Source organism: Podarcis filfolensis (genome assembly GCF_964270895.1).
Source record: "Podarcis filfolensis genome assembly, chromosome: 14".
NCBI classification, from domain to species: Eukaryota; Metazoa; Chordata; class Lepidosauria; order Squamata; family Lacertidae; genus Podarcis; species Podarcis filfolensis.
The window spans coordinates 6,158,601-6,181,059 of NC_139616.1; the positions used below are offsets into that span (position 1 = coordinate 6,158,601).

General features: G+C 46.6%; 2 protein-coding genes across 6 annotated transcripts in view; both read left to right on the forward strand.

Moving 5' to 3' along the window:
- Positions 1-8,379, forward strand: part of RFX7 (regulatory factor X7) — a 46,836-nt gene extending 38,457 nt beyond the window's left edge. For both annotated transcript variants that reach the window (XM_083586173.1, XM_083586174.1), the window contains exon 9: positions 624-8,379. In XM_083586173.1, the coding sequence (XP_083442299.1) occupies positions 624-3,998 (3,375 nt within the window). In that variant the 3' untranslated portion in view covers positions 3,999-8,379. The remainder of the gene's footprint in view (positions 1-623) is intronic.
- A 3,426-nt stretch (positions 8,380-11,805) lies between these two features.
- Positions 11,806-22,459, forward strand: part of NEDD4 (NEDD4 E3 ubiquitin protein ligase) — a 49,878-nt gene continuing 39,224 nt past the window's right edge. The window contains exon 1 of one of the 4 annotated variants that reach the window (XM_083586267.1): positions 11,806-12,001. In XM_083586267.1, the coding sequence (XP_083442393.1) occupies positions 11,915-12,001 (87 nt within the window). In that variant the 5' untranslated portion in view covers positions 11,806-11,914. The remainder of the gene's footprint in view (positions 12,002-22,459) is intronic. The other 3 variants (XM_083586268.1, XM_083586269.1, XM_083586270.1) reach the window with 3 other exon arrangements.

Here is a 22,459-nt window from a genome sequence, read left to right on the forward strand (position 1 = left end):
GTACTTTGCAAGATCCCTGACAATTGGGAAATGCAGCTATGCTCTCATTTCTTGTTCCTTGCTGAGGTCACCCGAAGGTCGGAAGGAAGCCTGGGTGGGGGGGAGAGGGAGGGGAGGAGTCTCCCTTGCTGAAAAAGTGGAATAAGGCAGGTAGAGAGGTAGGGAAAAGGTGCAGCTGAGAATCAACATGTGGCAGTCACAGGGAGTCACATGGGAGTTTGACGATGGGAATGAAGAGATCCTTGGCAATTTTGTGAGGGTTGTGGACTGTCAGTGCAGCAGAGTGGACAAAAGATGAGTGTCAGTGGAGAGCCCACTCCAGGAGTTTGGACAATAGTTGGTGGGGCAGGAGGTGTTGAGGAAGCCTTTTTTTGAGAAGGGGGAAGAGACACATGTGTTTGGAAGCTGCAGGAGTTGATTTTTGATTGACATGAGTAGGTCAGAGAGTTAAAAAACATAGGGCATGGGAGATTGTAGGATGGGGGGCTGTGTCAAACAGGAAGTAGTGGAAGTGGACAGGAAGGAAACTTGCCTTCTATAGACCAAATTCGATCTGTTTAGTTTTGCTGGGTGACTGGTTTTATAAGAGGAGTAACTGGAACCTTATTTCCCTCCCCCAACAGGTGCCGAGGACCCGGCAGTTGGTGACGTCGCCTAGTCCTGTGGGTTCAGCCGATGGCAAAGTTCTCCCGCTCAACGTCCAAGTGGTCACCCAGCATATGCAGTCGGTCAAGCAGTCACCAAAGACCCCCCAGAATGTTCCCGCCAGCCCTGTGGGTGATCGTTCTGCCAGGCACCGCTACCCTCAGATCCTGCCCAAGCCTGCCAACACCAGTGCCCTCACCATCCGATCCCCAACGACAGTGCTCTTCACAAGCAGCCCCATTAAGACTGTTGTCCCTGCTCAGCACATGAACGTGGTGAAAATGACCACCATCTCCCTCGCTCCGAGCAGCAGCAGCAGCAGCGCTGGCAGCACACCGGTCAAGCACACGCCTTCAGTGGTCAGCAGTTCTGGAGCAGCCGACGAGCTGAGGACTGTCCCGCAGATTCAGAATGGGTCCGTCGTTTCGCTTCAGTCTCCAGGGCCCAAAGCTGGTGGCAGTGGAGGAGCAGCAGGAGGAGGCTTGGCTCCCTCTGCGTCTTCAGTTGAGGTCAAAATGGAGCCAGAGGCAGCCCTGGAGGAGACAGTGCTGCGGTGCCAAGAGAACTCAGACGCCTCTAAAGTTGCAAAGGTTGCTCTGAGCACCTCAGTTGGGCAGCAGAGGAAAGGTGAAGCAGAACTGTGGAAAGGTCAAGCCGAGGAGGTCCGCGGAGAAGGGAAGTGTGTCCAGGGCTGTGACCCGAGAGCCGAGGAAGCAGGAAGGAAAAGCCTTGCCCAGCCCACTGAATCCCGCCCTGTTCCCACATTGGAGATCAGTCCTGGCACGATCACTCCCTCGGTTGCTATGCAGACCTTCTCTGGCACCAGCATCCCTGTGCCTCCCGGTGGTGACAAAGTGTGTGCTAAAAGCCCAAGGAAGCGGCTGCCATCTGCCTTTACAGACTCCCAGGGCCCCCCAGTCAAGAAGCTCTCTGTGGGGCAGGTCTCTGCAGCCAGCACAGAAGCCCCAAAAGTGGGAGGTGTGAAGAAAGTGCAGCAGAGAGTGGTGGCTGTGGCCAAGAGCGAAGGGGCTGCAGCACTTGTGCAGGTGCCTGGCAAGGTGACCATCAAAGTCCATTCTGCGGTGCCCAGCAGCTTAGTGACCACTTGCCCCCTGGACGCCGACCTTGTTCTTGACTCCAGCGATCCCACTTTAGGGCAGCAGCTGGCAGACTCCTCTTCAGACATCAAAGTGAAGTTGGAAGGGAACGTGTTTGTCTTAGAAAGCAGTTCCCAGCCCAGTGACGGCTTTAGCCCCAACATATGGCAGCATCTTGCAAAGAGCTCCGACTTTGCCCCTCTGAACTGCGAGCAGCAGCCGCTGCAGGAGGACGTCGGTGTTATGGCTCTTGCGGAACACGCTGGCGGCTCGGAGGCCTTGCCGAAGTCTGTCTGGGAGCCAGTGCACTTTGAAGGGCTCCAGCAGGCAGCTGCCTACGGCCAGCAGGTGCAGAGCCAGGGGCCAGAGCCCTCTCTGGAGCAGCAGCTGCAAGCGCAGGCGCCAAGCCAGTTAGCTTTGCAGCCGGAGCTCAAGGAGTTTGAGGATGCCGCCTCGCAGTCCAACGAGAACTTCTTCTCCTTCGACGACGACCTGACCCAGGATAGCATCGTGGAGGAGTTGGTGCTCATGGAGGAGCAGATGTCCATGAACAGCTCTCACCTGTACGGAAGCTCCTTGGGCATGGCCCTCCAGAGCCAGGGGGCGGCCCAGGGGGCATCCCTGTCCTCTCACGCGAGCAGCACCCACTTCTACCACCCGATCCACAACAGCGGCACCCCTGTCCACACCCCAACGCCCACGCCCACCCCAACACCTACTCCCACGCCCACTCCGACGTCCGAACTCATTGCGGGATCGCAGGGCGTGTCGCGAGAGAGCCCCTGCTCCAGGATGGCTCAGACAACGCCCGTCGACAGTGCCCTGGGGAGCAGCCGGCACACGCCAATCGGCACTCCCCATTCCAACTGCAGCAGCAGCGTCCCGCCGAGCCCCGTGGAATGCAGGAACCCCTTTGCCTTCACGCCCATCAGCTCCAGCATGGCCTACCATGACGCTAGCATCGTCTCCAGCAGCCCCGTCAAGCCCATGCAGCGGCCCATGGCCACGCACCCCGACAAAACCAAGCTGGAGTGGATGAACGCCGGGTACAGCGGAGTGAGCAACCCGCCCGTCTCCAGCCATGGAATCCTCCCGAGCTACCAGGAGCTGGTGGAAGACCGCTTCAGGAAGCCCCACGCCTTCGCCGTTCCCGGCCAGTCCTACCAGTCTCAGCCGCGGCACCACGACGCCCATTTTGGCCGCGTGACTCCTGTCTCTCCTGTCAGCAGCGCCGGCAGCAAGCAGGAGGGCTTCGCTGTGCCTGCGCCCCTGGACGGCAAAGGGGCAGGTTCCTCCCATAACAGCAGCTTCAGGTGCCGGAGCGTCAGCCCTGCCGTCCACCGCCAGCGCAATCTCAGTGGGAGCACCGCTTGCCCTGCTGGCAATGTGCTGCGCTCCAGCACGACGACGGCCGCGACCGCAGCACCCTTCGGCAGCCCCGTCACTCCGGAAGTCCACAACACGTTCAGCGCCGTCCACGCGGACACGAGTGCCAGCAGCCTTGCGCAGAGGAGCCAGTCAGTCCCTTTGACCGTCATGATGCAGACGGCTTTCCCGCCTCCTCAGAAGCAGGCGAATTCTAAGAAGATAACAAATGTCTTGCTGAACAAGCTCGATTCGGATAACGATGACGCGGTGAGGGGCCTGGGGATCAACAACATGCCCTCCAACTACACAGCCAGGATGAACCTGACCCAGATTTTAGAAACTTCCTCTTCCACGTTTCCGAGTGCCAACGGCCAGAACGTGCTCAGCCCCAGCCCTTCGGTTTTCGAATTCCAAACACCAAGTTACCTCACGAAGAGCAGCAGCGCCGATCACATCCCTTTTGCTCCCGGAGATAACCAAGCACAATCGGAGCCTCTGGAGGAGGAGGAGGAGCAGCAGCAGCAGCAGGAACAGCTGGATTTCAGCAGCACCGTGAAAGACTTCCTGGGTGAGGGCAGCCTCCAGAGCAGCCAGCAGCTGGCCAACCAGGTGGCTTCTGATCTCAGCAACGTGGCCTCCGTCTTCTCCAATGACATCAGGTTGGCTTCCGAGCTCTCGGGCAGCATTAATGATTTGAACACGCTGGACGCAAACCTGCTCTTTGACCCGGCTCACCAGCAGGGCCAGGACGATGAAGCAACACTGGAAGAGTTAAAGAATGACCCCTTGTTCCAGCAGATCTGCAACGAGTCCATTAACTCAATGGCTTCGGCAGGTTTCGATTGGATGGAGAGCAAGGACCATCCTGCTGTTGAAATGTTGGGTTGAATCTTTTTTTAAAAAAAAAGATTAAAAAAATTAAATAAATATATGTAATATGATGTATGTAGCACACTGTATCTAAAAGACAGACAGACACTTTGTATTTGTCTTAATGGAAGTGCCTCCCTGCAGCAGAAACATTGACTATGACTTAATTGTGGCATTTTTACAAAACGAAAAAAAACCCAACAACAACCAACACCTTTTGCTCCACCAGCTGCTCTATTCTTCAGCAGGGAATATTCAGTCTTACCCGTTTTAAAGACTTTTCTGAAGGATACAGCCTGATCCAGAGCCAGTATTAGATTTAAAAAAAAATTACTTACCGAACAGCACTTTTTTGCTGTTGTAAAAGAAAAAGTGACCGGGGAGGTTCCAAGAGTGTAGTGAGTCTAAATTGCTAAGGAAAGGGGCTCGCCAGTTCCCCAAGCAGTGTTACCTGGCTGCTCCTCCCTCTGTTCATTTCAGCCAGTGCCGCCCTGAGTCCCTTGCTGGGCTGCTGTTCCCTGGGTTACCAAGCAAGCTGCACCGGAAGGAGTGGAGGCCACGCAGCAACCGTGTTCCTTGGATGGAGAGGGCTGCGTGCACTTGGGTGTGGACACAGGGCCCTTGCACACGCTGGCGCATCCCTTGCGCTGGAGGGCCTGCACACATCTGTGAGGAGCGAGCCTGTAGAGGAAACGGGGGAAGCGGTCCAGGAGGCAAGAGTTCCCTGTGTATATCAGCACAGGTTGCTTGGTTGGGTGATGGACTTTAAATGGCTGCTTCCCAAAGATTCTGGGCTCGCTATCGCCTCCTCTGTTTCATTGCTGTTAGAGAAGCACAGAGGTGGGGGCCCCAGCTGTGGATAATGGCGGAGGAAGACTTGGGTAAAAACTAACCATACAGCTTAGAAGGTGGATGGTGTGAGAACGCTATACTTAGACACCAATACAACTTAAAATGACAATAAAGGGCTAAAAGGGGGGGCGACAGATAGGAACTATCAAGGAATGAGAAAGAAGCACTAAAATTTTATTGGAAAGTGTGTGGGGTGTGTGTGTGTGCTTAGCCTTCTTTAGTTGCTTGAAAATCTCAGCTTAAAAATCTATCTGTTTTTATTGGTTTTAATATCCTTGAGAGGAAATGTAATTCTGAGCCTTGAGACTTCATTCCGTTCTGTTTCCTATTTATTTATCAGAATTGGAGCAACCTGAAGTTAAGGTGGAAATGGCCCCAACCCATCCATTCTCACTTGTAAACAACATTTGAGGGTGCAGAAAAGCAGTTGCCTCTTCACTGATGTGCAGCCCCTCTGCTCTTTCCTGAGAAGCTGATAGGAAGAACAATTTTCATAGAGCCATAAGTGCTACTAGATGCCATGGTGTACAGACATGCCATGGCATGTATTTCAGAAGCTACCCTGCACAAACCCAATGGAAATGGATGGGGAAAGATACATAGGTTTGTTGGTGCCCCATTTCCGCCTGTTGCACGCGGATGCGCCCAGCAGGAGCTGCCCGGGGACTGTGGCCATTGCCTTTCAAAGGGCTGTGAAGAGAGAACAGTCAGCCATTAGCCAGCTGGGGCCTTACTCAGGCAGAAGGATCTGTGCCAGAACTGTGACTTCACCTGGAAAACCTTTTGCCAGATCCATTGTCCAAGGCTGCGGGAAGCTGTTCCCTGGGTGCTTGTGCTGTGTTTGCCTCCTCTTGTAACGTGGGCTGATCATTTTGCACCTGCCAAAACCCAAGTAAGGTGTCAGGGCCAGAATATTTCTGAGAAGGAGAGAAAGAGAGGAGCCGTTGCAAATGGCTGCCCATGAGACAAAGCAAGCAAAAAATGCACCAGCCAGTCATGGCAGGCTTTTGAGACTACCAGCCGGTCAGACGTAGATTGTGCCTTGATTGTTGGCACATGCAGGGCAGTTCCAGAGCAAAAGGTTTCAGGGCAGCAGTTCTGGTTAATGTGCTCGTGAGGAGGAGGTTTTCCCAGTGTTGTTGTGCCTCTGCTTCAAGGTGCTGGAATCCAGGCCCTGTGACAATACTTCATTTCAGGCCCCACAGGGGTTGCCAGCGTCTTACTCCATGTATGTGAGCCATAGCCAGCCCCTTCGGTGTCAGTGGGGTGGGGGGCAGGGAGCAAGGAGCAAGGGCCATGGGGAGTTTCCTGACTGCTTGTGTGTTCCTGGAGTTAAGGCAGCAGTGTATAGAAAAGTTGACTTTGGAGATGAGGGCACAGCAGTAACTACTTACCTGGGTACCCCAGAGGTTTCCATAGTACATGCACCCAGTATATTGTGGTTTTTTAAAAAGAGAGAAATCCGATTTCTGCATGTTTTTTGGTTGTAATTTTTAAGATTTGTGTGTGCACACGTGTTTTTCATTAAATAAAAAAATCTGGAAGTACAAAGAATCAAACCAAACAAGAGATTTCCCCTTTCCATCTAGGTTTTGTCCTGGGTGGCAGGATAGCTGTGTGTGTTGGTGTGTGTGTGTTCTCACATCACAGGCCCTTAAAGGAGGCATGCTGGCGTATATTTTGAGCACTCCTTGGCAGAGAAGGATGCCTCCTTCACCCTGCCCAGCCATTACTGTTGTGCAGATAGAGGTTCCCATTGGGTTCTCTGCCCCCCTCCAAGAATGGCACTCTTGGTTTGTCCCTAAGGTGATGGTAGTGAAGGTGCAGCAACCTGGGGGTGGTACATGTGCTGCTCACCTTCATCATCCGTCTGGCGCTCCTGATTGGCCCACATCCAGATCAATTGGGAGTGGAGCACTTTTTTGACCGGTGACCTACCTTTAACCCAAAATGTGTTGGATGCATTGTAGATACAGGTTTGAGCATGGACTGTAATGTAGATACAAGCTACAGATGGCTGAATTGAAATCAATTTTAAATGTGAGACATTCAAACTTATCATGTGACCACTATCATTTTGTCTCTCCGCCCCCCCCCCCAAATAAATAAAAGAAAGGCCTGTTACCTTAATTTTGAAACGCCACTGGTAAATCGGACTGAAGCGATAATTCTGGGAATTCTGCGATAACTTAAAAGCGAATTGAATGGAAGTTAGGTTTGCAAGGAGGGCCTGGGGAACCAAAATTTTTTCACACACACTTCATGGTGCTAGACCCAAAATGGGGTTTTGTGTATTGTTGGCCTGTGCTTGTTTTGCGGTTTCCTCCATGTGTTTGGGGTAGTAATGGGCAGCTTGCTGGACCCCTCCCTCTTCCTGGTGCTTGCAACCCCTTCGCTCTGCCTGCAGACAAGTCCCTGCTTCACACCAAAGCGTGCCATCTCCGGGGGAGGCGGAAGCCCCCTTCTGCCAGATAAGACCCCTGCGTAACAATGATAATTTTAGTTGTTCAGAGGGTTGCTCTCCTTGGCTAAAGGCGAATGAACTTGCACCCCCATGTACAGTATTGCCAAGAATATATTTTGGATTTGGCTGGCCAGCCTGTTGGACTGTGTGGGGTTCAGCTATTGCACTAAGGCTTCTGTTGAACTGTGGCAGGCACATTCCTTAGGATAAATGCAACAAATTTGATGGCCCACGGATTATAAAAAAGAGAGAAAAACAATGACTACAGAAAACTTTTTTAATGTGTTTCATTATTAAAAGGCAAAATGTCATGCAAATGACAGGTAACTTGTCTTATGTAGCAATGTGCATTGATCTCAATGAGATGTTTCTATTTCTTATTCTCTTACATGAGAATCTTACAGCAGGAAGAAAAAAAAAGAACTGTTTTGTTTGCCTCACCATGTTAATACATGACCACCTGATGTGCATGCGTGTTCTCTTGACTTACCTTGTACAGTGCTAGGTAGACTCTTGTAACCCACTCTTTTTCATTATTATTATTTTTGCGCTGTATTAGATCTGGGTCTGTGCTAACCAGACAAGCATAGCTGAATCACCAGTTTGTTACATTTTTTTTTTTTTTTACGTTTACTAATTCTGCTTAGTTATTGTTAAATACGTTACTTTCTCATTATCTTTATTGCTCTGGTGTTGGGGGGGAAAACCCTTTTGGCATAATTTTTTTCATGAGAATTCATGAAGTAAAGAATTTGCAAATAATTGCAATAAGCACTGACTTTTGAACTGAAAAAGAAGGAAATTGTTTCTTGGGCAGTGCAGCATCTGAAGTTTATATAAAGTCTTGTACTATACTTTTGTGCTTTCTATAAGGAAAGAAGAAAAAAACCACCCTCTCTACCTTTTCATCTAGTGCACAGATTCTTCTCTCTCTCCCCCACCCCCGGTGTTTTGTTGTCTGTTGTACCTGCTGAAATGACAGTAGTTGGATATTGCAGTAGCATTTCAGTTGATTTTTTATTGAAAGTGCTCAAAATTTGTTTTTTTTAATGTTTTCAGAAACAATAAAACATTTTATATTAAGCCGGACTTGAGGAGCAATTTATTACATGGCCACGGGTGTTAAGAAACGCCGCAGGGGAGGGTGTGTCTCTCTGCAATGTGTGTGGGAAAGGGTGTATGCAAGACCTGTACATGCCCCACGGAAACAAGCATTAAATGTGATAAACAAGAATGGTTCACATTGACAGGTTGCTTTGGAGCACTCAAACTGCCTTGCCTATGATTCACAACGTATGAAGCTGCTTTAGACCCGGTCAGACCACTGATTGATCTAGCTCAGTGTTGTCTACACCTGATGGGCAGTAGCTTTCCAGGGTTTTGGATGGAAGTCTCTCCCAACCCCACCTAGAGATGCCAGGGATTGATCTTGAGATCTTCTGCATGCAAATTACGGCATATGCTCAGCTACTGAGCTGTGGCAATTCCAATATATATGGTTATTAATTGGGGGAGGGGTATGGGCTGTCCAAAGACTGGAAAACTGACTAGAAAACCCACTTTACAAAGTCACATCTCAATATCTTCATCAGCTGGTGAGACAATTAACGGGGACGGTCCAACATGATGGACCAAGCAGTGCCAGATTACCAAATAGGCAGGGCCTATGGGCATAGCTGTCAACGTTTTCCTTTTTTTAAGGGAAATTGCCTTATTCCAAATAGGATTCCTCGCAAGAAAGGGGAAAAGTTGACAGCTATGCCTATGGGCCCCACTCCTTTTCGGAGCCCCACAACAACTGATCAAAATAATACAGATTTGATATTGAAAGAAAATTACAAACAGGTATTAGGAGATCATTTATGAGGCTCCACCCCACCCAGATTTCAGCTGCCTAGGGGCTTCCACGGGATTTAATCTGGCACTGGGACCAGGAAACCAAATTCTGCAGCCAACCAAGAAGCTCACTTGGGATCAGTCACTCTCAATCTAACATACCTCACAGGCTTGAGATAACAGCACTGTGGAGGCAGAGCCGTATCTGCCATTTTGGAGGTACAAAGCTAGGATAGAAAAGTAAACACCCTTTGAAAAATTATGTGGGAAACTACCATATTTTTCCATGTATAAGACTATGTTTCCCCCCTTAAAAATGTCAAAAATTAGGGGGTGTCTTATACACTGATAGTGCCGAGGGTGGACTGGCGATTGGTTGCCATGAGAAGGGGGTGCGTCTTACATGGTTGCCATACATGGGGTGTCTTACAGATGCAAAAATACGGTATATATTTCAGGAGGTTTTTACCCTGCACTTGGGAGGAAAAAGCTCTCAAAATTGCCTTACAAAAGACCAGTAGAGTGATACCTCGGGTTACATATGCTTCAGGTTACATACGCTTCAGGTTACAGACTCCGCTAACCCAGAAATAGTGCTTCAGGTTAAGAACTTTGCCTCAGGATGAGAACAGAAATCGGGCTCCGGTGGCGCAGTGGCACCAGGAGGCCCCATTAGTTAAAGTGGTGCTTCAGGTTAAGAACAGTTTCAGGTTAAATATGGACCTCCGGAACGAATTAAGTACTTAACCTGAGGTACCACTGTAGTAAGAGAGTTGCGGCCTTCGGGCTTGCAATCTAAAGCATCTTCAATCTTTTCCTACCTGGGAACCATTTTTCATAGGCACCCATATATTTGTATGGTGACAGACAGTGCTGCTGCTGTGACCCACCTCAGAGCAGACCAGGACCCAGTAGAGGGTCCTGAACCACCAGTTGAAGACCAGTGAAACACCAGGAAAATGAAGGGAGGGGAGGGTGGCATAATGATTAGTGTGTGGGACTATGACCTGGGAGACCAGAGTTTGAATCCCCACTCAGCCATGAAGCTCACTGGCTGACCTTGGGCCAGTAAATGTAATATATAAGTAAATAAATAAGTTGCATCTGTTCCTCACAACCCACCCAGGATGGAAATCAAGCAGGAGAGCTGCTGGTGGGAGCTGCCGCTTGGCTGCAAAGTAAGTCACTGTGCCGTTATTGTTGTTTAGTCGTTTAGTCGTGTCCGACTCTTCGTGACCCCATGGACCAGAGCACGCCAGGCACTCCTGTCTTCTGCTGCCTCCCACAGTTTGGTCAAACTCATATTAGTAGCTTCGAGAACACTGTCCCACCATCTCGTCCTCTGTCGTCCCCTTCTCCTTGTGCCCTCCATCTTTCCCAACATCAGGGTCTTTTCCAAGGAGTCTTCTCTTCTCATGAGGTGGCCAAAGTATTGGAGCCTCAGCTTCTGGATCTGTCCTTCCAGTGAGCACTCAGGGCTGATTTCCTTCAGAATGGATCGGTTTGATCTTCTTGCAGTCCATGGGACTCTCAAGAGTCTCCTCCAGCACCATAATTCAAAAGCATCAGTTCTTTGGCGATCAGCCTTCTTTATGGTCCAGCTCTCACTTCCATACATCACTACTGGGAAAACCATGGCTTTAACTATAATGGACCTTTGTTGGCAAGGTGATGTCTCTGCTTTTTAAGACGCTGTCTAGGTTTGCCATCGCCTTTCTCTCAAGGAGCAGGCGTCTTTTAATTTTGTGACTGCTGTCACCATCTGCAGTGATCATGGAGCCCAAGGAAGTCAAATCTCTCACTGCCTCCATTTCTTCCCCTTCTATTTGCCAGGAGGTGATGGGCCCAGTGGCCATGATCTTCGTTTTTTTGATGTTGAGCTTAGAACCATATTTTGCGCTCTCCTCTTTCACCCTCATTAAGAGGTTCTTTAACTCCTCCTCACTTTCTACCATCAATGTTGTGTAATCTGGCCATTGTTATTACTATTTATTAAACTTATTAACAGTTACAGATAGGTAGCCGTGTTGGTCTGCCATAGTCAAAACAAAAAAAAAAAAAAATTCCTGTATCTGAAGAAGTGTGCATGCACACGAAAGCTCATACCAAGAACTAACTTAGTTGGTCTTTAAGGTGCTACTGGAAGGAAAAAAAATTTTTTTTGTTTAAACTTATTAAGACACCCTTGGTTCCCCCTCCCAAAAAAAGCAACTCAACGAGAAACACACACACACAATAAAACCAGCATAAAACAAACCATACAAAAATCCAAAAGCGCACTCTAATTTTTTTTAAAAGGCCAGATTAAAGCTTCCCACCCACAAATAACCAGAAGCTCCAAGGCCATATCGCCAAGCTGAGCTTCCCGTTCGGAAGAGGCCGGGCACGCGATGAGACTGACTAGACCTCGCCGGCCACGCCCACTTGTGGCTCCTCCTCCAGAGCTCGGCCTGGCTCCTCCCCACCCCGCCCTGAGAGGGAAAAAGGCGGGACACGGGGATGGGTGGGGCGCCAAGCCCGTGAGGCGGGCGGGGTTGTTGTTGACACGAGCGGAGGCGAGGTGGGCGGGCGCCATCTCGCCGTGCTCCAATCCCCTTGAGCTTCCCGCGGCGGCGGAGGGCGGCGCGGCGATCTCATTGGCTGCGGGGCGAGCGGCCCGGCTTATCTGGGCGTGGCCAAGGGAGGAGGGAAAGCTGGGCTCGGCCGCCTGTCGCTCATCTTGCCAGTCCGTCAGTCGGGCGAAGACGCTGAGGGATTCCGGCGGCCTTGTGCTCCCGGGGCCATGGCAGCCGCCGCCGCCGCCTCCTCCTCCTCCTTCTCGCCGGGGAATGTGCTGGGGCTGCCGGAGGGCGAGGCTGCTGCCGCAGAGGTGAGCCTGCGCTGGGCCGGCCCGAGGGCTTCTTCCCCCTCCTGCCTCGGAGGGTGGCGGGGCAGCGGCTCCTGCGCCTTATTCGGCGGCGTCGCGGTGCTCCTGCTTGTCCGGCCCGGGGCGGCTCCCTCTCGGGTCCCCCACCGTCGCATTTGCTCGGGCGCCCCCTGGTGGCGAGGACGGAGAGGCGGCAAATGGACCCATTTCACGGCTGGGGCCAAGGGAGGCCGGCCGAGCCTTGGGCTGGGGGCGGCCGAGGGGGCAGGGAGCGGGGATTAGCCCCCAGGTTTCCTCCTCCCCTCCTGTTTTTCTCCTCCCTTCCCGACCGCTCTTCTTCCTCATCTCTTCATTTTGATATGGGGTGGCGTACTGGTTCAAGAGGGGATCTTTTCGGGGGGCTGGGAAGGTTAATACAATGTTTCTCAAACTTAGGTCTCCAGCTCTTGTTGGACTACACCTCCCTTCATCCCTGACCACAATTGTCCTTAGCTAGCAGGACCAGTGGTCAGGAATGATGGGAGTTGTAGTCCAACAACAGCTGGAGACCCACGTTTGAGAAACACAAGAGTACAACAAACTCGTGTTTGTTTGTTTGTAGTGTGTGTCTTGCTTCACACCAAAGGAGAGGCTGTGGGGCAGTACTGGGGAGCAGTGTTTGTCCCCCATGTCTGGTTGTGCAGACTTGGGCCAGAGAAAGGCCTCTTCTTTTGCATCCTGTCCTGTGTGGGCAGAGGCAGGGTGTGGGGCAAAGACAAGTGCTGAGAGCATCCGCTCCCATGCAATGGGGCCTTCAGTCTCCTCCCCATCTGTCATCTGTCTGCAGCCACTGGCAATCTTTAAAAGTCGATCATGGGAACAGTGAGTTTCACTTTTCTTTTTTATTAAAGAGGTTTTAATAGGAGCCTTCTTCAGAAGTAAATCCAACTGCAGAATTTCTCAGCGGTGAAAGGAAGGCATTCTGTCTATGCCCTGGAGACTTTATCAATTCCTATCTTTGAAAACTGAATTCCCCATCTTCCAGGTTTCATTGGCCATGGCTTAAAAATGGAGAGTCCTCATCTCTGTTGCTTCCTCTTTTTTCCTGCTTATCCTCTGCTGACATCTGAGATTAGGTTGTGCAGGTTTCCAGAACAAGTGATCAAGTGAAACTGCTAGCTAGGACAATCTTTGAGTGGTGGCAGCAGTCGCTCTTTCCCATCACAGGAAATGCCCAAGAATACATGCATAAAGTATCAGCTTCAAAGCATACCTGTCACTTGTACCTTTGAGTAGGTGCATGTTAGGGCTGGGCAATAATCTGGTTTTCAGCATAGTGATATATCACCAGCGAAACACCGCAATATACAAATATATCAGGATGGAACTATGTAGAGCAGAGCTTTCCAAACTGTGTGTTGCAACACGTTAGTGTGTCGGCTGCACTGTGTAGGTGTGTTGTGCAAATGCTCCCCATGCTCTTCCCGGGGCTGGAAAGGGGTTAGTTTAACCTCTGGTTTGCTAGTAAAACTAAATTACTGTGTCACAAAATGACGTATGTCTAAAAAGTATGTCACCATCATGAAAAGTTTGGAAACCTCTGATGTAGAGACATGTGTGGTTTCTGTAGTGTTGTGGTTCTCATCTTGTCGCAGTTGTGAGGCCCACAGATGCAAGCCAGGAGAAACTGCCTTGGAGTGGGCCCACAATGCAGTGGGATGAGCACCTGTTTTTCATGCCATGGCACCTCTGGCATAAAAGATTTGGGGATCTTTCGGAGAGCTGCTGCCCATTGGAAGAAGCAGTACTGTGATGGTGTGAGCTGGTCTAAGGTGGCTTCGTCTGTGACTTGCTTTTGTTTGAATATACATTTTGAAGTTAAGTAATATCCCTCTCAGTCCATAGAGGTTAGCTGCTTGTAGTTGTAGTGGCCCATATTTGGAATTGTTTGCCTTGAGGGCCACATTCATTTTGGAACTCCTCTGTTAAACCTATTGCTTTTGGGTGTGAGTATGATAGCTTCAGCATTTCAGGTGAGTACGATAGCTTCAGGAACAAAGAAATGGTGTGTGTGTGTCTGTGTGTTAAAATTGCACTCTGACAAGTACTTCTAAGAATTCATGTTTGCCTAGGAAGGAAAATGTTAAGCCTGCAGTCCACACATACTGCCTTCGAAAATAACCTTATTTAAATGAATGGACCTCAAAGCCCAGGGCTATTTGGAGGAAGGATGAGACTAGAGAGGATGAATCTGCCAATTCTGGTTTCTCATTTTGTTCAACCTTAAGTTCAGTTTGCTTTGTTTCCTCATCAGTTTGCAAACCTTAAAAAAGAAACCCCACAGGAAAATTTTATGCATTATTCCTAAATAAACACATTTTTGCACAGCCTTTGCCTACAATATTCATTTTTGCAGGCTGCTTTCCCAAACATTTTGTATGTAATTTTTACTCATAGACACACTTCTGAGCACCAATTTTTCTAGGTCTTTATTTGCAAAGCATGTTTTAGCTGAAGAGCTACAGTGCAAAACTGGAAGAAGTGTGACTTTAGAAGAATCCATTTTGGTTTGAATATATAGGTTTGGAAAGTACTAAGTAAGTAAAAATTCTCTTCCTATCTGCAGATGAAATACATAGGATAAGATAAACAGTTTGTTCCATGCTGCATTGGAGCAGCATGGCTGGAGAAAATTGCCCCTTACTGTATTGATACGTTGCCCAAAACCAGTTTAAAGTTCAGATTGCGATAACGATATCAGAATTTTTGAGCTGGCAATGTATTGTGGATTCCGCTCACCCCTGTGGCTGCTTCAAGCACCATGCATTTTTTTCCTCGGGGTTGCCATTGTTTCAAGCACGGCCTCCTCAGCTCTTCTCACTGTTTGCACCCAACCCAAATAACTTTATTGTACTAGCCATTGGCCATGACAAACCTGAATCAAAAATAAATACAAGCAAAAGGGGTGTTGCGCCCTGCAAGGCTGCCTGATCCTCACCCACTCCCTCCTTCACTGCCAAGCCGTTGGCCTCAGGCGCCTGAAAAAGTGCTGGGGCCTGGCTGCCCCCAGCCATGCCTGTGCCTACCTGTTGTGTGCGCTCACCTGCCTGCTTGCCAGCACCTTCGCTTCCTTTTCCGGCCGAGCAAACGGGCTGCTTCCTTCCTCCTCACACCGGCTACTGGGAGGAGCAGCGTTGGCTCCTCTCCCTCACCTTCAGGACTATGTGGTTGATTGGCAGCGGTAGTCACCAGAGATGGGAACTGCACTGCAGTGATAAAGAGAAATGGAGTAGCCTCTGGTGCCTTGCATGGAGGATGGCTCCCAGTAGTTGTGACCGTTGCTGTGAGCTGGGCAGGATCTGGGGAGAGGCTGTGGCTCTTCATTTGTGTGTGTGGTGGCCCGCCTGATGTGCTCTGCCCAAGGCAGCACCATCCACCTAGCCTTGCCATGTAGCAGCAGAACCTGTGCATGGTGTCACTGTGTTTAGGGGTAGGCGATGTATCCTTCAAAACCGCTTTGAACTAGTCCACATCCAGGAATCAATACTGGCCTGCTTCTTGCTCCAAACCTTATTTCATCTTTCCTCCCCATTTCAGACAATGTGATATATCAGTATATCATGATGTTTGGCTGGTGATATATTGCAACATTGAAAAACTGATATCGCCCACTTTATCTGTCTTGTAGACAGCTTTACATTTCAAGGTAAATCTCTTAAGCAGTCCACATATTTCAAAAGAAATAAATATAAAAATACAATACAACTTTAACATTCAGCTAATAATACTCATCACTTCCACATTTTTAGTAACATAATTAAGCAACAAAACAATGTACATAAATAAAATCCCACAAAATCGAATTCTATACAAACTACCAAACAGCATCAAATACAACATACAGTAGCTAGAACAGGCTTCCTCAACCTTGGCCCTCCAGATATTTTGAGACTACAATTCCTATCATCCCTGACCACTGGTCCTGCTAGCTAGGGATCATGGGAGTTGTAGGTAAAAACATCTGGAGGGCAGAGGTTGAGGAAGCCTGATCTAGAAAATATCATAAACAGTCCAAAAAGAAAAGCAAAACAAAAACTTGCATATAACCATGTTGTCACCCCAATGGCTCAGCTATTCTCTTTAAACCCAACATATCACTCCATCCACTAAATTCTCACTTCAATAAAATATATTAATAAGCAACCAATAATTATGTATAGAAAGATAGGTCTGCTGAATAAGAACAATCCAATAACAGGAGACCTCCCCCAACCTTGCTCAGTTTCAGTTTCATCTCTCATCTGATGCAGTACAAAACCTTCTCATCACCTCTCTGCTGGGAAGATTAACCTCTTCTCCACCAACAGACCTTCACCCAACGTTTTCGATGGGTTTGGCTGAAGAAATCCTAGGCTGTTTTGTGGACATTCTCTTTCTATGTGGCGCACTATATTTCTTTACCTTGTTTTACTAGGTTCTTAAGGTGGGAAGACAGTGCATTTTAGAGTCCTGTCCATCCCTCTCCCCCCCCCAGCCCCACCTGTTACCTAAAACTGCTAGTTCATATCCAGTTTTTGAAATGTGTAGTAGAGGCGAAGTTGGCTTTGTGACTGCCGCCTGCTGGACAAGCATAGCTTGAGGATTTCTATATTGTACACAGGGCTTGTTCACACTTCCATTCATCCCTTGCCTAGAAAGCAGGAGTCTGATTGGTTTTGTCTTTGCCCCCCTGCTTTTCCCTAGGAAACCCATGCTTAAGCATTAAACTGGAGCAAACATCAATCTGGAGTTTGCATTTGCTGGAATTCTGCAGTAAATAACAGGTTTTTCTGGTGGAAAATGGTGAAGCAAACAGAAGTGTGGAAGAGACCTCAGTAGAACAGCTCCTAAACTGAATCCCCAAACCCACAAGAAGACCTCCTTTCATTCTGCCCCATTTTCTCCTATCTTGCAAAATGCTCTACCGGGGAACTTTATGCTGCTTCCTCAAAAAAGACTTACAATAAATTTTCCTCTCTGTGCTTTGCTTTGTAATAGCCTTTCCCATCCTTGTGTTTTCCAGATGTTTTGGACTTCAGTTTGCAGCAGCCCAATCCTGCATGCCTTATACATCCCTCCCCACACTATTTTGCTTATTGCGCATACACTGCAAAGCCTGCTCTTGCACATTCCATATGGTAGAAATCTTTAAATCTACTTTAAAAGCAGAGCAGGAGGGGTGCATCGGTTTTGGGAAGAACATCTTTGCTTATGTGTAACATAGCACTGTGTCCAAGAACTCTGCGTACGAACCATGTATCCTGTACTTAGGGCTGATGCTGAGACTGGGATGATTTTATCAATAAAGCTTTTGGGATTTCCTGTGTGGAGAGCCTGAATCTTTCATCTGAGGGTGGGAGCCTGAAGTATGTTTAAGTACAGACGACTCTTCAGAAATTGTTTTTTAATTGCCAATAATCAGATAAAGGTGCTGTACTCTCAGGATGCACAGTCTTACCCAACATAAATGCAACATTTTGGCTTCCAACCCCAGCTGTTGTAATGACCAGTCTGAGGCATTGCTGGCACCGTAGCCAGTGCCAAGAGCAGGCATGCAGAGATTTTATCTCGCCTCTTTTTATATAAGCAGAACTTTTTGCGCTATGGCAGCTTGTAAACCGCCTTGAGTATTGTAAGATAGAAAGACGGTATACAAATTGAAAATGATGATACTTTCACTTTTACAGTTTTAATGTTCAGGCTTGTGATACATTGCTCAGTTCCACAGAAACAGCATTATCAGAAATTGTGAGGAAGTGGCTACGTCATGTAGAACTGACACAGCGCCAGGACAACACAGCACATCAAAGGTGGTGATAGTAAGAACTAAACTGGAACATTTCTGGCTTGAAAAGTTTCAGAATATTTGCTCTGGTTCACCAGAAGCGGCTTAGTCATGCTGGCCACATGACCCGGAAGCTGTCTGTGGACAAATGCCGGCTCCCTTGGCCTATAGAGCGAGATGAGCTCCGCAACCCCAGAGTCATCCGCAACTGGACTTAACGGTCAGGGTTACCTTTACCTTTACCTTTTATGAGCCACACATAGATTGCTATGGGTGTGACTGTCCTGGAAGTTTTGATTGCACAAATCAGCTTGAAAGCGGCAGAATACAAATGATCCTCTTAATGTGATTGGGATGGACATACATGCTGCCGCATTCAAGTTGAAAGCATATTCTGATATATGTCTGGTAAACCTGTGAGAAGGGAACAGGTGGAAGGAATTCTGGAAAGTAAAATAACATATTTCTAAGTATTTTGTGTTTTTCTTCTTGGCTTGGATATTCTACTTCATGATCAAATTACGTAAGATCTCTAATAAGAGACAGTTCCTCTGAAGGCTGTTCAGGGTCATATGTAAAGTGTTGAATGGCAGGCTTGATGCTTCATGTGTTCAGCTTAATAACTGAATCTTAGTGCGTTGAAGGGGGAAAAATCTATTAATAGTGGCTTGTGTCCTTCCTGCTCCAGTGCCTTTTGACTCTGGATTTCTTGCATTTTGTATGCTAGCCAATGCAAGTTATCTCACATTTCTTGGAGTTGTTGATCCAGCAGCTCAAAAAATCATCTTAGTGCAAGTTGCCACATAACTGTGTATTCCTGTGCAAGCTATGCTCATCTTTAACCACAACCCATTGGAGACTAATTCTGGTTTGCTTGAGTGTCCTTGTAAAAAAACATTCTACCAGAAAAAAATCACTTTCATTTCAAAAGTTCTGAATGTTATTTGGTCAATATATTAAGTTAGCTAAACATCCCACTTGTATTCCAACTTCAACCAGTTTCAGCTGAGCAGTTAAATTTTGTCATTTTAAGCACCCCCCCAAAAAAAAATCACTTTTCATTTGCTTTCTTCTTTCTTCTTTGGAAGCACAGCTGCATTCCTGCACCCACCTTAATCCATCTTCCTTTCAATGGAACCCAACACACTGGGCCTGATTAAGAATGGGCAAGCCTTTAAATGATTCTTGGGTCCGTGATGTCAACAGCCATCTGTTTCAGCTGAATTAGGCCCTAATAGAGTGGCAACTAGGTTCCTACTAGATTTGCTGAAAGGAGGCATATGAGGATGCTGTGTAGCAGAGTGGTATTGACATCTAGCTCAGTCGGTAGAGTATGAGACTCAGGGTCGTGGGCTCAGGCCCCTGCATTATAGGAGGTTGGACTAGATGACCATCGTGATCCCTTCCAACTCTACAATTCTATTATGATTTCTTGCTTTCCTGAAAAGGGATTGAGGCACTGGGAAACTGTGGAAGGGGAAAAGGATCCATAGTGGGTTCCTTTATTCTTGGTGAGCTTTGTCCTGCTGTGCACCAAGGAACATAGGCTTGGAGACCAGGACCTTGTCTTCCATCTCCCCCCTCTTTTTTTTTTAAGATATTTATTAAAGTTTCAAAAAAGGTTACAAAATAAGAAAAAAAGGGGGGGGGGGAAGAAGAAAATACAAAATACAGAAATATAAAAACAGTTAAGAACAAATCAATCTTTTCATATCTTGTCTTTCATTTACTTGTTTCCCTGACCTCCTCACACCTCCCTTTTTTGTATTCCAGTTCAGTTAGTTAATTCAGCAAATCCTTTCCCTCCTTGTTTTTATCTTAATCCTTTACCTTGATATATTATAACTTTACATTCTCACCTGTTAACAATCCATTTTTACATACTCCTTTATAACATTGCTGCTAAAACCACTTAACTTCATTTCGACATCATTCTAACATTCATTAATTTTGCAGTATTTCTGTAGATAGTCTTTAAATTTCTTCCAATCTTCTTCCACCGACTCTTCTCCCTGGTCTCGGATTCTGCCAGTCATTTCCGCCAGTTCCATATAGTCCATCACCTTCATCTGCCATTCTTCCAGGGTGGGTAGATCTTGTGTCTTCCAATACTTTGCAATGAGTATTCTTGTTGCTGTTGTAGCATACATAAAGAAAGTTCTATCCTTCTTTGGCACCAATTGGCCGACCATGCCCAGGAGAAAGGCCTCTGGTTTCTTCAGGAAGGTATATTTAAATACCTTTTTCATTTCATTATAGATCATCTCCCAGAAAGCCTTAATCCTTGGGCACGTCCACCAAAGGTGAAAGAATGTACCTTCGTTTTCTTTACATTTCCAACATTTATTATCGGGCAAATGATAGATTTTTGCAAGCTTGACTGGTGTCATGTACCACCTGTATATCATTTCATAATATTCTCTCTTAAGGCATTACATGCCGTAAATTTCATACCTGTGGTCCATAACTGTTCCCAGTCAGCCAACATAATGTTATGTCCGACATCTTGTGCCCATTTTATCATAGCAGATTTCACCGTTTCATCCTGAGTATTCCATTTCAACAGCAAGTTATACATTCTTGATAATATCTTAGTTTTGGGATCTAACAGTTCTGTTTCCAATTTTGATTTTTCCACCTGGAAGGCAATTTTCTTGTCCAAATTGCAAGCCTCCCTTATTTGATAATAATGAAGCCAATCTCGCACTTTGTCTTTTAGTTTCTCAAAGCTCTGCAATTTCAATTTATCTCCTTCTTGTTCCAAGATCTCCCAATATTTCGGCCATTTGGCCTCCATATTGAGCTTTTTCTGAGCCTTCGCTTCCATCAGTGATAACCACCTTGGGGTTTTATTTTCAAGTAAGTCTTTATATCTTACCCAGACATTGAACAATGCTTTCCTGACAATATGATTTTTAAATGCTTTATGTGCTTTGACCTTATCATACCACAAATATGCATGCCACCCAAATACATTGTTGAAACCTTCTAAATCCAAAATGTCTGTGTTCTCAAGAAGCAGCCATTCTTTCAGCCAGCAAAATGCAGCTGATTCATAATAAAGTTTAAGGTCTGGCAGGGCAAATCCACCTCTTTCTTTTGCATCGGTTAGTATTTTAAATTTTATTCTGGGCTTCTTGCCCTGCCAGACAAATCTAGAAATATCTCTCTGCCACTTCTTGAAACAGTCCATTTTATCCAAAATTTGCAATGATTGAAACAAAAACAACATTCTTGGCAATACATTCATTTTTATAGCAGCAATGCAGCCTAGCAGGGAAAGCTTCAAATTTGACCATATTTCTAAATCCTTTTTCACTTCTGACCAACATTTTTCATAGTTATCTTTAAATAAATTCAGGTTCTTAGCAGTCATATTAACCCCCAGGTATTTTACTTTCTTAACCAGTGTTAAACCTGTCTCCTTCTGAAACCTCTCTTTCTCAATCGGTGTTAGATTTTTCTCTAGAACCTTAGTTTTTAACTTGTTCAACTTGAATCCTGCAACCTGACCAAATTCTTGAATCAATTCCAATACTCTTTTAGTACTAGATTCTGGCTCCTGTAATGTCAGTACTAAATCATCTGCAAATGCTTTCAATTTGTACTGTTTGGCTCTGACTTGTATACCTTTAACCAATTGGTCCCTTCTAATCATAGTTAAGAGAACCTCCAGGACCGAAATAAAGAGCAATGGGGAAATTGGGCAACCTTGTCGTGTCCCTTTCTCTATCTTAAATTCCTCCGTCACCACATTATTTACAATTAGTTTGGCCTTTTGTTCTGAATAAATTGCACCTATACCATTTCCAAAACCTTGACCAACCCCCATCCCCTGAAGATTCTTCTTCATAAAACTCCAAGAAATGTTGTCAAAAGCTTTCTCCGCGTCTACAAATATCAAAACTGCTTTAGTATTGATGTTCACTTGTAATTTTTCTAAGATATTAATTATATTTCTTGTGTTGTCAGACAGATGTCTGCCCGGGAGAAAGCCTGCTTGATCTTTATGTATCTCTTCCACTAGTACTTTTTTTAATCTTTTAGCCAAAATGTCTGCAAAAATTTTGTAATCCACATTAAGCAGAGATATGGGGCGGTAATTCTTAAGTTGTGTCTTTTCAGACTCGATTTTCGGTATAAGTGTAATGTAAGCTTCCTTCCACGACTCTGGTGCTTTTTTCCCTTCCAAAATTCCATTACAAACTTCCTTTAATGCTTGTATTATCCAGTCTTTCAAAGATCTATAATATCTTGAAGTTAAACCGTCCGGTCCTGGAGATTTACCCAATTGCATATTCTGGATGGCACCTTCTACCTCCTGTTCAGTTATTTTATAGTTCAGCATTAACTTATTTTCTTGAGAGATTTTTTGCAGTCCATTTATTTTCAAGAATTGATCTATATCAATTTCTTTCTGTGGCCCTTGTGTATATAGTTGTTTAAAATACCTCTGGAAACATTTTCTAATCTCCACTGGATTCTGTATATTCTTTCCTTCCACTTCCAAATTTGTAATAGTGTTGAGTTTTTGTCTTTTTTTCATTTGCCAAGCTAGCAATTTCCCACATTTATTAGCCGATTCAAATGTCTTTTGTCTCATCTGTTTGATTTTCCACTCTATTTCCTGGTTCATCATTTTCATATATTGTACTTGA